The following is a 16,020-nucleotide window of genomic DNA, read 5'->3' on the forward strand; positions in this document are numbered from 1 at the left end:
GTAATGCTGATGTGTTTTTTGTTTATGTTGGTAGATGTGTGACATCTTGAAAAAGGTTGTGGCATATTACCCTTATGTTGCGTTGCCTGACATGCAAGATAGACATTCATATATATGTGCCTTGTGTAACCATTGACACAGATGTTACAGTAACCCAGGAGATAGAACCCTCGTAAACTCTATGTGAAGCACTCAGCACTTTTTTCAGTGAGAAAATTAAATCTATTATGGATAGCATTCCAACCACTTCTCTGCCTCTATGACTTTAGCGGGAATGTGGACTGCTGTGCCAGTAATTGTCACTCCTTCAAACAGTTTCCCCAGCTCCAGCATGAGACCCCTATTTCTCTCATGCATAAGGTGAAATCTGGCTCACCGCTGGATCCCAATCCACCCCCCAACCCTCTGTTAGACAATTTGAATAAGTCACTTGCTCAGGGCTTTGTCCCTGGCAGATTTAGAGCTGCTGAGATACTTTCCTTGCTGAAGAATCTTGGTGACGACCCTAAGCTGCTGAAAAAGTATTGGCCTGTTTCATTTCTTCCCTAACCAGCCAAAAGTTTAGAAAGTTTTGTTATGCAGGTTCCGTTATTCATTCAACTTTCTTCATCCATTGCAGGATGGTTTCCATCTAGTCCATAGTACAGAGGCAGTGATGCTCTCTTCCCTTGATAATCTACAATGGGAGTTGGACTTGGGACATGCATCTGGTTCTCCTAGATTTAGCAGCCCCCTTCGATACTGTCTACCACGCCATTCGGATAAATTTTCTGAAGGCAGATGATTTATCAGGCCAGGCTCTAAGTTGGATATCCTTCTTCCTAGGAGGCCACACAAAGGAAGAGAAGCTTGGCCTGTATTTTTCCTCTTAGAACCATGTCAACAATGGGGTCCTCCTGGGTTCACCATTATCTCCTTTCTGTTTATTTTTTAAATCTGCCCACTGCTCCTAGCCCTGGCAAGTAGTGATTGTAGATTCTACAACTACGCTGGTGTCTCTCAGCTAATGTCCTGGCTTGAGTTGTCAACAGAACCATGGATTTTAACTGATTCACGGCCTCCGTTACTTAAGTCAGGTTTTCCCTATAATTAGAACTTATCTTGTTCATAATGCAAGTTTCCATAGTCGGAAGCTCAAACGTTCACATGTCTAGTCTTTTCGATCTTTCCCTTCTAAATAATAATGCAGACGTTGGCTTATTACAATCTATAATCAAATGAATTTAACCATATGACACTGATATGTCTATTTTTTACGATATGGTTTGACCCAGATGCAGGAGACTTATCATGGTTCTCTCTGCCTCGATTAACCAGGAGTGATCAACACCATAGAAGACATATCCAACACCACAGGTGGGAAGACGAACACATGTTTTTTGTTGCGCCGTAATGTCTCTCTGACTTACACTGTAGCGTAGATGTAACAACACTATATTACCCCAGCAGACATTTGTGGGCAGTAACAGAACGGGAGGCTACAGATTTAAAATAAAGGAGGATCGGTTTGGACACTTCCCACTATCCAGAATATTGAGAACACAGACCTCACTACAACATAATGATCATAAGCCACTTTTTAATTACAATTGGATTATTTGCTATTTTCAACACTACTGCTTTCATGTGGCTAATGCTGCCAGTTTCCTATTAATATTATTTTTTAGCCTCAAGGATGCGTCTTGACTCACAAATAGTTCCTCATAACTTATGACCAAGCAACCGTGAATCTAGGTCAGTAAAAGGATAGAAAATACGTCATGTTCTCCCAGTTTTTTATCATGGTGTATGTAGGTGGAGGGCTAATGCTCATCTTCTTTTATACCACTTACACTATGGGCTCAGTGACAACTTTTCTTGGGGATTTGGTATTAAACCTTTTCTGTTCACCCTTTTCCTTTTCCTTCTTTTTGTTTTCCATCTAACTTTACTTCATGGAGGAATGGACACAATAAAATCCCCAACAACACTGGTGTAATGGCAGATCTATTTCTTGTCACCGAATGCATAAAATAAATGACCTTTGTCATTATTACGCAAGGGCACAATCATAGGTTTCTTTCTTCCTTCCTAGTGATTCAACGTTGAAATGGAATTATATTTGGAATCTGTTGGGTAGACAAAAAAACAACTGTCCTTAGAACACATTGTAAATGACTGTACTTGTATATATATGTTAACAGCCTTGAAAAAGTTGGGGTTGTGATGAAACACGTGTCAGCTGTTTTGCCTGGTTTTAATGCACGTCACGGCCTACAACCATCTGCCTTCTGTCTTCAATTTTAGCAATAATGGATACGCGAATACGGAGTAATGTGAATACTTGAAATGGTTTCTTTTGGCTGTTTTAGAGAGTGCTTTGGTACCACCATTCTTCATGTTTGCACAGAAGTACTGGTACTAATGTGTTTTATGCATTTAGGGTAGTAGGGTGCATTTTGTACCAATATAGCATCAACTTGATATATTCCGATATTTTCTTACAATTGTTGCACTTGACATAAGATGTGCAGTCGACAATAACCCCTACTATCTGTTGGAATTATTTTGATGCTTTAGGGAAAATTGTTTTGAATGTTATTGCCCGGCTGCCCGGCCGTGGAAAGGAGCCCATTTCACAAGGACAGAAAGGCTGTGGAATGAAATTGTTTTTCTCCACCTAGCACAGCGTTCCCCCCTGATATTTGCCTATTCTACTAAGGATGAAATATGCTTTTAATTTTTACAACTTGATATTAAACCTACTAAGGTAATAATATGACTCACCTTGAGGGACTACAAGTCCCATAATGCTTTAAAAAGATACTGTATCTTGCAATGCCCACTGGGGGCGATTTCAAATAAAATGATTCATGAAGTGAGGCGTCAATACGTGTTTGAAGCCCATGAAGAAGAGGCGTGTTAGCCTCGAAACACATCGGCATGAGAGACAACATGTGGCAATAACTGAGGCAGGCAACAGCGAGGCAAGAAACTTGAATGGTGGGGAGCGCTGTCGAGTGCCCTTTTGATGCGCTTCAGGGCAAATTGTTTAAAAAAAATTATATATATAATGACAGTTTGGGCGGCAGTGGTGACGCTTTTCACCTAACCGGGAGTGATATTACTTAAGAGGCAGACAAAGGAGCCACTTGGTTAAAGAACGTTTGAGAGTCCTTCAATGGCAGTACTATGGACTACAATAACCAGCATGCCATCAGGCACGCCCATTGGGGCGAGACTCATTGAAATCAAATAAATGGGTGTTCTTCAATACACTTTGTTTCTCTGCCTCTTTATGCCAGTGATCAAGGGCTCATTAGCCCGAAACGCGTATGGCTGCTGAATAAGCGTTTCCCTTGCTGCTGTTTCTGCTGCCTGCGGAGTGGTGTGCGACGCCTGCGGGTGTGGCTTCTCACAAGGCAACCTTGGATTTTTTCATATATATACTACTATTATAAAAGAGAGAACTGTGTCCTTTGAGCCAGGTAAACTCGAAAAGTACACCACCAATCGCAACACCCAATACAGCGTTGGAAAGGGGGGGTCCAGTAGATGGACATAGGCTATGAAAAAAATAAAAATAAACGTTATTTAAAAAATAAACAATAAAAAAAAAGTAGTCCCTAAGAAGTAGCGCCGGCCGTGTGTGCTAACAACGTGCGTGCTGACATCATCGGAGGACAGGAACACGAGGAGGAACGGACAACAGCGTGGGGAGGAGCGGAAAACTTAGCCAGACTGGAGGGAATGAGGTACGTGAACCGCGGTGAAGTAAGGCGGACTGGAGCGGAATGGAGGACAACAGCGCATGGAGGAGCGGAGAACGTAGCAAGACTGCAGCTCCATAAGGTATGCGAAACGCGGGAAGGAGCGGTGAAGTACGCGGGTTAGGAGCGGTAAGTGAGGCGGAATGGAGCGGGATAGCGGACTGCAGCGGGCGTGTAGACTGGCTTGGTGTATTGGGGGCGGTGAAGTGAGGCGCACTGGAGCGGGATAGCAAAATAAATGATAGGTTTTAAAACGGCTTTCACATTTAGTGCAGACATTTAAGTGAGAGTAGTGGGGTGGTGAAGTGATGGGGACTAGAGCGGGGGCCTGGGTTTGTGCGACTGGGAGCAAGCGCTGAGGTAAGGTGCACGCAAGCCTAAAATGCTGCCCCCAGCCCCCTTCTGCCCCGGGCAACGCTGGGGCGGGCTGCTAGTATATAGATAGATATATATATATATATATATATATATACACATATATATATATATATAATTTTCTTGAGTATTTCGAGATTCTGAACAGTAACAAGGCGGGCCTAACATATACCTACAATATGAGTATGGAGGAAATACAATTTTTGGATGTAACAGTCTATATAGAAAACAACCAGATTCAGACTAAGGTGCATAGAAAACCAACATCAACTTACAGCATCCAACATAGGTCCAGCTTCCTTCCTTATCAATTAAAGAAGAGCATGCCATATGGGGAGTTTATAAGAATAAGACAAAATTGCTTAGATGATATCATGAGGGAGAAGAATTTTAAAGAAACTGAACAAAGATTCCTACAGAGAAGCTACAAATACAGAGACATTTAACAAGAAGAAAAATGAGCAAGATCTTTGCCACAAGTTCAAACTCTTATCAACAAAGCAAGTGAGAAGACAAACAAGGATGATATGATCAGAAGGATACTTACATAGAGTAAAGAAAATCAAATCGCAAACTAGTTAAGATCTTGAATAAATATTGGAATATTCTGAAAAAGGACCCAGATATTGGAAGAAAAATAGGTCCTAGACCAAATGTGACATATTGAAAGGTACCCTGAGAGACAAACTGGTAAGAAGTCACTTCACCATGAATAAATCTAGCAACTAGCTACAAAAACTACAAATGGGTTTTACTAATTGTGAGAAATGTAAGGCCTGTAAAACTGGGAAAAATATAAAAGAGCTTCAAGACTTCAGAGGGCGGATATTCAACATCAGTATAAGAATCCCCTGTGATTCAACATATGTAGTATATGTCATTGAATGTTTCTATGTGTAGGAGGGCCAAAGAAGATATAGAAGATGCCAATTTTGGCTTAAAGTTCATCTATACAGAGACCGGCAAGTCGCTTAGCCAAAATTAAGCTCCTAAAGATATGGGAGGTGATAAGAGTGGTGGAAGGGGAGAAGGGACACAATTGGGGTAAAGGAGATGTTGATTTACCCATGGTTTATTAAGGCACTTAGCCAACAGCGAGCTCTAGAATAGACGAGATGGGTTGGGAAGTGTAAAGGCCAGATGGGATTAAAAGAAACACTAAACCATGCATCTCGTAAATTTGGTAAACCCCTGAAAATGATGGGCACTCTATTTAATGAAGCTGAATAAAGAATGTTCTTATATCCTGGGAAAGAACTACCCGATTGAGTTTTACCACTATGTATGGAAATACCTAAGAACATGTTTGTAAGCGAGACAGAGAAAATGCCCTATAGTTAATGAAGTCTAATGTAATCAAAGAAATCAATCTGTAGACTAATACCCCGAACCACATAGTAGTCTTATGACATTAATAGATACTGGGTCTAATGAGAAAAGACTGGGTCTAATGTGATTAGTAAATAAAAACTACAACTCCCATAATACCTCCTAATAGGCTAAAATGGGGGATATAGTATAAAAGGTGAAAGTGATGAGGGACTAATGTTACCGTGAGCACAACCTTTTTGGTGTTGGTTATGGTGATAATTGCATCTATGGAATACATTGTGTTGAAGAAACCTACTTTCCTGGAGTGCACAGTGTTTACATTTTCATTGAATGATATATATATATATATATATATATATATATATATATATATATATATATATATATATTTACTTAAAAAAACAAAGGTTACAGGGACGTTCTAGTTAGACTTGGATTTCACTCATACAAAACCAGTGAAATTCAGCAGTTATAGCTACCTGAGCTAATAATTACTTACGCCTACGCAATGCAATGCTTAGAACCTCACATATTACATCACTCATGACATGGTCAGTGAAATCACTGATGACATCTCAAATGACATCACTGATGACATCATCAACAGATTGACTCATACCCCCACTCACACCCATTTAGAACGTCTCCTATACCCACTCCCACACAATCCCTCACATACCCATTCACAGACCCATAACAGTACTCACAACCACTCTCTCATCTATTGAGCCACTCACACATCTACCCACTGATACTGCCACTCACACGCCTACTAACTCACCCATACAGCCACTCATGAATCCACTCACTCACCAATAAAGCCACTCACACATTAAGTTATACAGACATACAGTCACTTACACACCCACTCATACACCGTTAGAGGCATTCAATCACACATACAGAAACTGACACAGCCACTCACTCACCCAGACAGGTACTCATACACTCACCCATTTAGCCACTCACACTGCCACTCATTCACCAATATTTATTTATTTATTTATTTATTTATTTATGGAATTTTTAATGCGCAGCTAATACCCGAGGGTGTCTAGGCGCAGTATGATGCTTTAGGAAACAGTAATCAGCACACAAACTTATTGGTTAAAGAGCCAAGTCTTCAAAGCCCTACGAAAACAAATAAGAGTGGGGGAAGTTTTGATATGTGAAGGGAGAGAGTTCCACAGTCTGGGAGTTGCAACCAAGAATCGTCTGTCTCCCCAGGTGGCGGTTCTTGTTCGGGGCACAGATAGTAAACAGCTAGCTGCTGATCTTAGGTTCCTTATAGGGGTGTATAGCTGAAATGCCTCTCTTAAAAACTTCGGGCCAGTATGATGAATGGCCTTATAGGCAATACATAAGGCCTTAAATTTGATCCTGCTCTCCACTCTTAGCCAATGAAGATGGCGTATAGCTGCCGAGATGGACTGGCGCCTTGGAATGTTGAGAAGGATTCTGGCTGCCATATTTTGAACAGATTGAAGCTTGTTCAAGATATATTTATGAGTGTTGAGAAAGAGGGCATTTCCGTAATCAAGCTTGGAAAACACCAAGGTGGTGATTAGGGTTTTTCCAGCTGATGATGGTAAGTACGGTAGCAGCTTTTTTATCTTTTTCAACGTAAAAAAGGCAGCTGAGACAACCCTATTTACATGATGTTTGAAGGACAGATGTTTATCAAAGATCACTCCAAGATTCCTGACCTTTGCGACTGGGACCGGAGGAGGACCCATCTGAATAGGCCACCAAATCGGGGACCATTCTGGAGAGATGTTGCCAAAGGTCATAACCTCCGTTTTCTCCGCATTCAATTTTAGACAGTTACTGTGCATCCATGCTTGTACCTCCAGTATCCCCTCCTGGAAATTAGCTGCTACCACTGGGCCGTTCTTATGGACCGCCAACACAAGTTGGGTGTCGTCGGCGTAAGTAGTTAGGCGCATCCCATGAGATTTTATGACCCTTGCCAAGTCTGCAACATAAATGTTAAAAAGCGCAGGGCTTAACGACGATCCTTGGGGGACCCCGCATGGCAGTTTAGAAGTCGGTGAATAATAATTGCCCAGTTTAACTGCCTGTTTGCGGTTAGCCAAAAAAGAGGCTACAAGATCTTTGGCCAAATTATTAATCCCCAGGGCTGTGACACGGTCGACCAAGATAGCATGGTCGACCGTGTCAAAGGCCGCCGAGAGATCCAACAGAATGAGCACTGCTGCTCCTCCCGAATCCAGGATGTTTCTAATTTCATCGGAGGCCTTTATCAGCGCAGTTTCGGTTCCGTGTCCCCTCCGGAAACCGAACTGCGTATCATCCAGGAGTTCGTGTTGTTCAATGAACTCTGAGAGCTGCTGGGTCATGATGGCCTCTACGATTTTAGCGGGAAAGGGAAGGCAAGCAATGGGTCTGTAATTGGCCGTAACCATGGGGTCTAAGGAAGGCTTTTTGAGCAAAGGTTTGACGATGGCCTTCTTCCAGATCTCTGGGTAGACGCCTGTTTCAAAGATGGCATTACAAATGGTGGTAAGCGGCTGAGCGATGGTATTGTAGAGTTGATTCATTATGTCAGGAGGGCATGGATCAAGCGGAGAACCCGATTTGATCTTGGCAGCTAATATGCTGACCTGATGTTCTGTCACTAGCTTGAAACCAGAAAAAGAAGGATGGGTCACAGCCAAATGGGAGGATGGATCAGTCCTAATTTCCGCCGGTAGCTGTGGGAAAATGGAATAAATGTCCATTACCTTAGTGGTGAAAAAATTGGCCAGCGAGTTACAGAATTCCTGAGAATGCTCAGTTGCCGGGCCAGTGGGAGGAGTAGAGAGAGAGTTCACCACCTGGAATAGCATCCTCGCTGAGTTCTGGGCCTGTTCAATTTTACCAGTAAAGAATGTATTTTTTTGAGTAATGATAGCTTTCTTATAGATCGCCAGAGCATCTTTATAAATTTGCTTAGCAGAGGGACTATAGTGCTTTCTCCAGCGTCTTTCTAGACTTCTACAATACTGACGCTGGAGACGCAACTCCTCTGTGAACCACTGGGCCGATGGTGTAACTCTGTTTGGGCAATAAGATTTCTCAGGTGCCACCTGATTGGCTGCCTTTAATAACCATCCCTGAAAGTTAATGGACAAACTTTCAGGATCACAGGAACTATCCGGGACCGAAGTCCTAAGGAGATTAGAGAGATGTGGAATATCGGCATTTTTCCAGGCTCGTGTTCCCAGTGATAACCGAGCTTTGGTCGGGGGGGGGTTGGATTGTATTGCTCGAATTCTAAAGATGATGGCTTGGTGATCAGACCATACCAATGGTAGTACTGCTATCAGGTCAATGTCTGGATTATTTGTAAACAGACCATCCAGTGTATGCCCCGCTTCATGCGTGGGACCCCTTACCAACTGTTGCATTCCTATTGCTTGCATGTCTGTAATAAGTTGGGCAGTGTCCTTAATTTCCATATCTTCCAGCGGAAAGTTAAAATCTCCAAGGATAGTATAATCCAAGGATCCTATGACCGCTTCAGTGATATCTGCGAGAGCAGCTAAGAATTTTGTTCGGGGACCCGGTGGCCTATAGACCAATGTCCCTCTAAAAGCTTGCTTCTGGGTGAGATTAATAACAAACGCGATAGCTTCGCAGTTTGGGGTTGGAATAAGCTCAAATTTTATCCTATAAGCATCTTTATGGATGATGGCCAAGCCACCACCTCGCCCAGAAGTTCTGTCTTGTCTAGCGACACAATAGCCTTCGGGGGTGGCTGAGACAAAATCAGGGCCAGAGGCCTCGTCACCCCATGATTCGGTGATGAACAGAATGTCCAATTCCTGGTTAATGATACAGTCCCTAATAGATAGACTATGTTTGGGGAGGGAGCGAGAGTTGATAAGTGCTGCTCTGAAGTACTGAACAGTTCGAGAGTGAGCCTTGCTAATTGAAGAAAGATGTAAAGTGTGATTAGCTACAAGTACAGGCGGCGGGAGGGTATAATGACAGCCCATACAGGATGACACTATGGGAGTAAGGTCTTTAGGAGGCGTAAGCATAATGCAGGACCTACCTAATCCAGGGTTCATCCCTCTTAGTTGGCTGGAGGTATAGGTTAATGTTGGTATACTATCATGGATGGCAGCATGGACAGGGGGGGTGGCCCTGCGCCCGGATCTAGCTCGGACGGGCGCAGACGGGCTTGTCTTAGGCGCGTCTTCGGCGCGCGCCCGCTGCGCACGTCCGCTGCGCATCCTGATGAGAGAGGACTAAGTAGCTCTCTCCCGGAAGTGGAGAAGAGCTAGAACGCGTCCCGAGGCAGCCCCAAGATGGCGGGTGGTGCTCGAGGACGAGTCCGATTCGAAATGCCTATTCCCTCTGATGTGGAAGGGTGAGTAAAGTGCAAGTATGCGCTAAATCAATTCAACTGACTGCTGCAATTATTCCGCAATACAGCTACTCACACCACCCACTCACTCACCCATACCACCACTCACTCAAACAACCATAGAACTATGTAAATTCACATTCACACACCAACAGGACCACTTAAATAACCATTCACACATCAATACAATCACTCACATACCCATCCACTCACCCTTACAGCCACTCACACAGACATTTACTCTCCAATACAGCTGCTCATACCCATTCACATACCTAAAAACACACACTCAAACAGCTTCTCACTTCTCAAGAATTACTGAACAGATTTACACCAAATGACAAAAGTATGCTTTCTCAACCAAGAGCTACATTTCTACTCAATTTGGTGTAATTCCGACCAGCAGTTCGGTCTGTAGTCGTGTTTCAAATCACTACTGGAATTAACATGGTAAATGCTTGTTTTGACAAATCACACTAACATTTTCCATGCACAACTAGACCCAACTAAATACTTTTTTGGGAAACTGTCATGAAAATTTATCAAACAGTGCTAAAGTTATAGGGAAGTAAAATAAAATGCTCCTATGGAAACTGGGTTCTAACTATAGTACCTACTGGTAACCACCAGTAGGTAATCTCTGTATCTATATATCTATCTATCTTTCTATATACTCAATTAATGTTTTAAACTAAATAAGTTAGCAGTGCTAGCACCCCCACCATGCACTTCATATCACCTCGCATAAAGCATCACTCATGAAAACACAAATGACATCAACACTACTAACTATAACTGGTGAATTTATACGTTTCCTTTAGTTAAAAACTTTAATGTTCAGACTGACAAATTCAGCTTATAACATTACTTTCACCTTTTTTCAGTGAATTTCTAGAGATTTTTATTCTGTAAATTATTCTTTTTGTGAGTGTGCTATGGTAGAGTGAATTTATGATATATGTTGAGTTCTGACATTATTTTACTAAAACAACTTTTTTTATTGTAACAAAACAAGATATGGTTCACAGTTTGCAAAATCTTTGTAAAATGTTTATGAGTATTAAACAGATAAATATTCAATAGAAATTGTTTACTTGCTTAGTTATTGTAACTCTGTTATCTGGAAATGTCAACAGCAATCTTTTTTAGAGGTGTCATTGCCCTCGCAATGACGGGTGTGCATAGTACGGTGTATAGAGGGACTGGCCTCTCTGCTGACACCTCTTTGTGTTATGATGGGTGTGTATAGTAGGGTGTAGGGATGTACTGGCCTACCCTTTCAGACCTCTCTATCAGATGATGAATTTGCATAGTAGGATGTGTGGAGGAACTGGCCTCTTTGCTGCATTTCTCTCTTTAATAATCAATGTGTATAGTGGGGTGTGGGAGTGCCTCTCCTTTCAGATCTCTTGCTCTCAGATGACGGGTGTGCATAGTAGGATGTGTGGAGGGACTGCCCTCTCTTTTGCGACCTCTCTCTCTCAGATGAAAGGTGTGCATAGTAGTGTGTGTGGAGAGACTTGCTTCTCGGCTGAGCCCTTTCTCTGTAATGATAGGTAAATTGGGTAAAGTGCAACTTCCTCAGGTTTAGAGAGCGGGAAGCTGAACAGTTGATGGAAACCAATGGTAAGGGCCCACTACTTGTTATAATCCCATGTTTATCAATTCAACCTTACCTTTGTATAGTGACCAAACCATTCCATCGATGGTTACTATCTAAATTTCAATTTAATCAGATGCACTTTATCCTGAGTGAAACTGCTGGGTGGTGTAGACCAGAGGCTAATGCATTTTTCCTTCTTTTGTGTTTTTTATAAAGAAAGTAGGAAAAAGTTTATTATACCTTTGTTAAAGGGAAAAGGGTTCATACAGGCTAAACCAGCACTTTTGTTCTTACAGTTAATGGGTTCTCCATTCATCATGTTCAGCTTGGCAAATGTTTTTGTCGCTGCCTTTCGACAAAGGAAAGCTAGACTGACTGCTTGCAGGAATCTTCCTATCATTTGATGTAATTTTTAACAAACTGATGAAATTGCTTACAAGATTTCTTTTTAGCTTGTTTTAAATGTTTTTAATGCTATGCTATGCATTATGTGGTAAAGATGTTGTATTGTATACTTTTATGATTTTTATTAATCAAAATAAAGTGGTTTTTGATTTTGATAGGTATGCATAGTAGGGTGTGGAGAGTGATTGACCTCTCCTGTCAAACCCCTCTCTCAGATGGCAGGTGTGTGTAATATGGTTTGGGGAGGGACTGGCCTCTTCTTTCAGACCTTTTGCTCAGATGACATATATGCATAGTAGGATGTATGGAGGAACTGGCCTCTTCCTGAGACCTCTCTCAGTAATAATCAGTGGCCTCTCCTTTCAAACCTCTCTCTCCGATGACTAGTGTGCATAGTAGGGTGTATAGGGGACTGGCATTTCTGCTGAAACCTCTATCTGTAATGATGGGTGGTTGTGGGGAGGGACTGGGCTCCCCTTTCAGACATCTATCTCAGATGATGGGTGTGCATAGTAGGGTATTTGGATGAGCCTTAACTCTACTAACAGCTTTTCTCAAGCCAATGAGCATAAATAGTATAATCTGATAAATACCAAATAAATCTCCGGTAAGACTCCTTCAGACAGTAACAAGTGTGCATAGTAGAGTGTATTCAGACATCACCTACTCCTTCCTACTTTACACGATCCAGCAAGAGTCTTTTAAAAAAAAAAAGATTTTGTCTTCTAATCCTTACAGTACTTATCTCTTACACACTTCCTCTAAAAAGCAATGATCATAATATGCATCCCTGTTGATGGAATTTATTGAGAACCCATCTACTCCTTTCTACTATTCTCAATCTCAATGGAGTTGTGCGAGATCATAAGAATTACTTAAAAACAATGTACCTTTATTGTCTTCACAGTAGTTATCCCTCAGCCATCCCCTCTCTGTATCTCAGAGGACACGTCTTTCTTCTGCCCCCTTATATAGCTTTTTAAATTTCATTTCCACAACACCTCCAATTTTTCACAGTAAAAAGTAATTGCAGGCATTTCATTTCTAACATTCCAACTGTCAGCCAATAAGAACACTTGCAAGTCTCTTGCTCCATCAAGAGCATGATGGCTCACAGAAAAAACAGGCCTCTCGACCAATCACAGGGCTCCATTTTAGATTTTGCGCTCTTTTGGAATGCTGTCGAGCATCTTGTGAGCCCAACTGCCAAAATATACAAATATTTTGTACTCTGAATTCCTCAAACACTACTGAACGGATTGACACCAAATTTTAAAAAGCACATTCTGTGGACCAAGATATAACTTCCTGCCAAATTTGGTGCCATTTCATTCAGTAGTTTTTATTAAACCTGTCTAAAAGAAGTCTATGGAAAATGCATGGAAATTTTGCATTTTGGGATCCCCTTTTTTCTCGGCCCCACTTTACTTTATAAATACTTACCTTGCGTTGGTAATGGCAAATGCATGGTAATGGCTTTCTTCTTAAAGACAATGCTTGGTAAAGCCTATGCATGGGCCTGGTGCATGGTAATGGCATGCATTGTAAACGTATGTGCTGTTAAGACATACAACCTCCTGAAGTAATGCCCCAGGCCCTACATCTCGGGTCCAAAACACTGTCGCTTTCACAAGGCCTCGAATGCCCAGAAAACCTGCTGAATACTTGACGCTCTGCCTAAAAATTGAGTTACTAATAGCCATGTGGAAGGTGCATAAAAAACAATCTCTGAAGAATAGAGAACTGAGCTGGCCTTGATGAGATTAGATTCAGGCTAGTGAGCTAGTAGCTACTATTTAGTAACTAGTAGCGTCAGGAGGTTCCCTTGGGAGGTTACAAATACCACATTTAATTTCATTTTATTCATTTCATTTCATCTCATCTCTATAGCACAGTATTTATTGAAAGCATGTACTGAGTATCAATCTTGCCCCACAATCTGTCTGCCACAGGAAATTTAAGAGCAGACAAGTACCACAGACTTGTTGCAAAGAAAACAGACTGCAATCTTACTCACCGCTCAATGAAAAAAATCCCAGTGACTAGAAAAAGCCCTAGGCCTTGTATCATAAAGGGACAGTGACCACTGTGTCTGCTCAATTCAATAGAAAGAACAAAATGCCTGCTCAATTCAATAGAAAGAACAAAATGCTCCACTCTGAAGCATATGAGGTTAATGTGCCTTACATCAGGTAATAGTGAGACATGAGCTGTCTCACAAGGTCAAAACATCATGGGAACAGTGCAATGCATGGTTTGGACTTAGCCAGCCTATTCAAAAGCACTTAGAGCAATACCCTACAACCACAAGTGGCACGGTTACCATGGTTACAGGGTGCCCAGAGCACAGAGCATGCTAGCCACCCATAACATCCTAAACCGACACCAAAGCCCCTGGTAAAGAAATGAAACACAAAAGCCTACAACATTGTATGGGGGGGGGGGCAACTCGCAAGCCTACTGCCAATCCCGCCCAAGTCAGGCTAGAAGTTGGTTCGAAAAACCAAGTGGCCTGCAAGTCAACAAACACCACCACAACACCAGTAGCAACCCTTCTGGAAGAATAAGAGCTGGCTCCGTGAAATGCTGGAGAGCACACCCCATGACCATGAGGAACACTCCCAAACCCAAAAATTACCACATGCTTCTCCGTACCTGAAACAGAGTCATAGACAATAAATAGATGCTGGAAGGGCCTTTGAGTTTCATCCTACGGTAATGAGACAGGAAAAAGCAGAAGGAGTGGTGGTCCCTATTTCGGCAACCACTTGGAGAACAACCTGGGCTAGGTAATAGGTATTTGTTAGACCAGCTTATATTTTAATGATGTAGAACTTTGACTAGGATGATTGATGAGAAGGTAATGGGACAGGCCTTAGGGGAATGGAAGGCTTAAAATACCAGCAGACAAGGATTTGAACTTTTAAAGCAAGAGCCTCAGGAAGGGAAAGACAGGTGGGAGACAAAGCCTCGCAAATGACAGGGGTTTTATACATGCAAGCAAAAACATCTGAAAAACCTTGGGATTCCTGGTTGAGAATAATTGCAATGGTAAAATTCTCCAGCATAACCATTTCTAAAATGTTCCTTACCAATTTGCAACAGAGCCTGGAGGAAATAGTTTGGGAAGGCTGAAGTAAGATAAGTGTTTACCAATTCAGCTTAACTAATCTGGGGCTGTGGCATGAAGGATCCTATGCATATATATTAGACTTCAGGATTTAGCCAGGCCAGCAACTACTGCAATTTTCTTAATATGTCTTGAGGTAGTGGCATCATTTGGAATGGAATTGCCAAATAGACGTCTTTCCATAGTCTGTTAAGAGAGGGGACATCTTTGTTGCAGTCTCGTCCCTTTATTATCCTTTCCCTTTTTCTTGCTGACCCACACTATTTTTGAAAAATATGTATATATATATATATATATATATATATATATACATATATATATATATATATATATATATATATATATATATATAGATATATATATATATATATATATATATACACCAACCTCCGTTCTCCTCTCGCAATCGCCTTAGCCCCGATCGCGCTGGAAACAGACACGGACCAAACATGAGATGCTGGTTTTAAGATTTATTCAGCTGTCGTTGTCGCCATAACGTTTCGGCACAAAGCCTTGATATATATATATATATACTAAACATTATTAATGGATTACTAACTGCTGATCCAAAATTTCACCCACTGTACAACACAAGTATTATGGCTAATGGAAACTAAAATGTGCCCATAAAAGTACCTGATTTTCTGCATCATCAGAGCTACTAACGATAGCAGGTTATGTATCAAAACACTAAACACTGTCATTGTTGGTGCAATTACGTTTACACGTTTTACCTGACATTTTCTCATTACAGAGCCAAGTTTATGGGATAAGCTACCTGAGCATGGTGGCCATCTTCCTTTTTGTGGTTTTCTTTGAAATCGGGCCAGGACCAATCCCCTGGTTCATTGTTGCAGAACTCTTCAGTCAAGGACCACGTCCAGCAGCTATGGCCGTGGCCGGGTGCTTGAACTGGACATGCAACTTCATTATTGGAATGTGTTTCCAGTATATAGCGGTAAGAACTTTGAGATGCACACTTTAAGCAGGACTTCCTTTAGTGGTCAAAACTGAAGAACAACCTACTGCATGTTACTAACATTTCTAATTT

The 16,020-nt window shown here is 41.7% G+C and overlaps 1 protein-coding gene across 1 annotated transcript in view; it reads left to right on the plus strand.

The window, feature by feature from the left end:
- SLC2A2 (solute carrier family 2 member 2) overlaps window positions 1-16,020 on the plus strand; it is a 176,598-nt gene that overhangs the window by 151,938 nt on the left and 8,640 nt on the right. Inside the window, exon 10 of the mRNA XM_086944415.1 lies at window positions 15,724-15,927. Coding sequence (XP_086800541.1) covers window positions 15,724-15,927 — 204 coding nt within the window. The remainder of the gene's footprint in view (window positions 1-15,723; window positions 15,928-16,020) is intronic.

This window comes from Lissotriton vulgaris, chromosome 11 (genome assembly GCF_964263255.1).
Source record: "Lissotriton vulgaris chromosome 11, aLisVul1.2, whole genome shotgun sequence".
NCBI classification, from domain to species: domain Eukaryota; kingdom Metazoa; phylum Chordata; class Amphibia; order Caudata; family Salamandridae; genus Lissotriton; species Lissotriton vulgaris.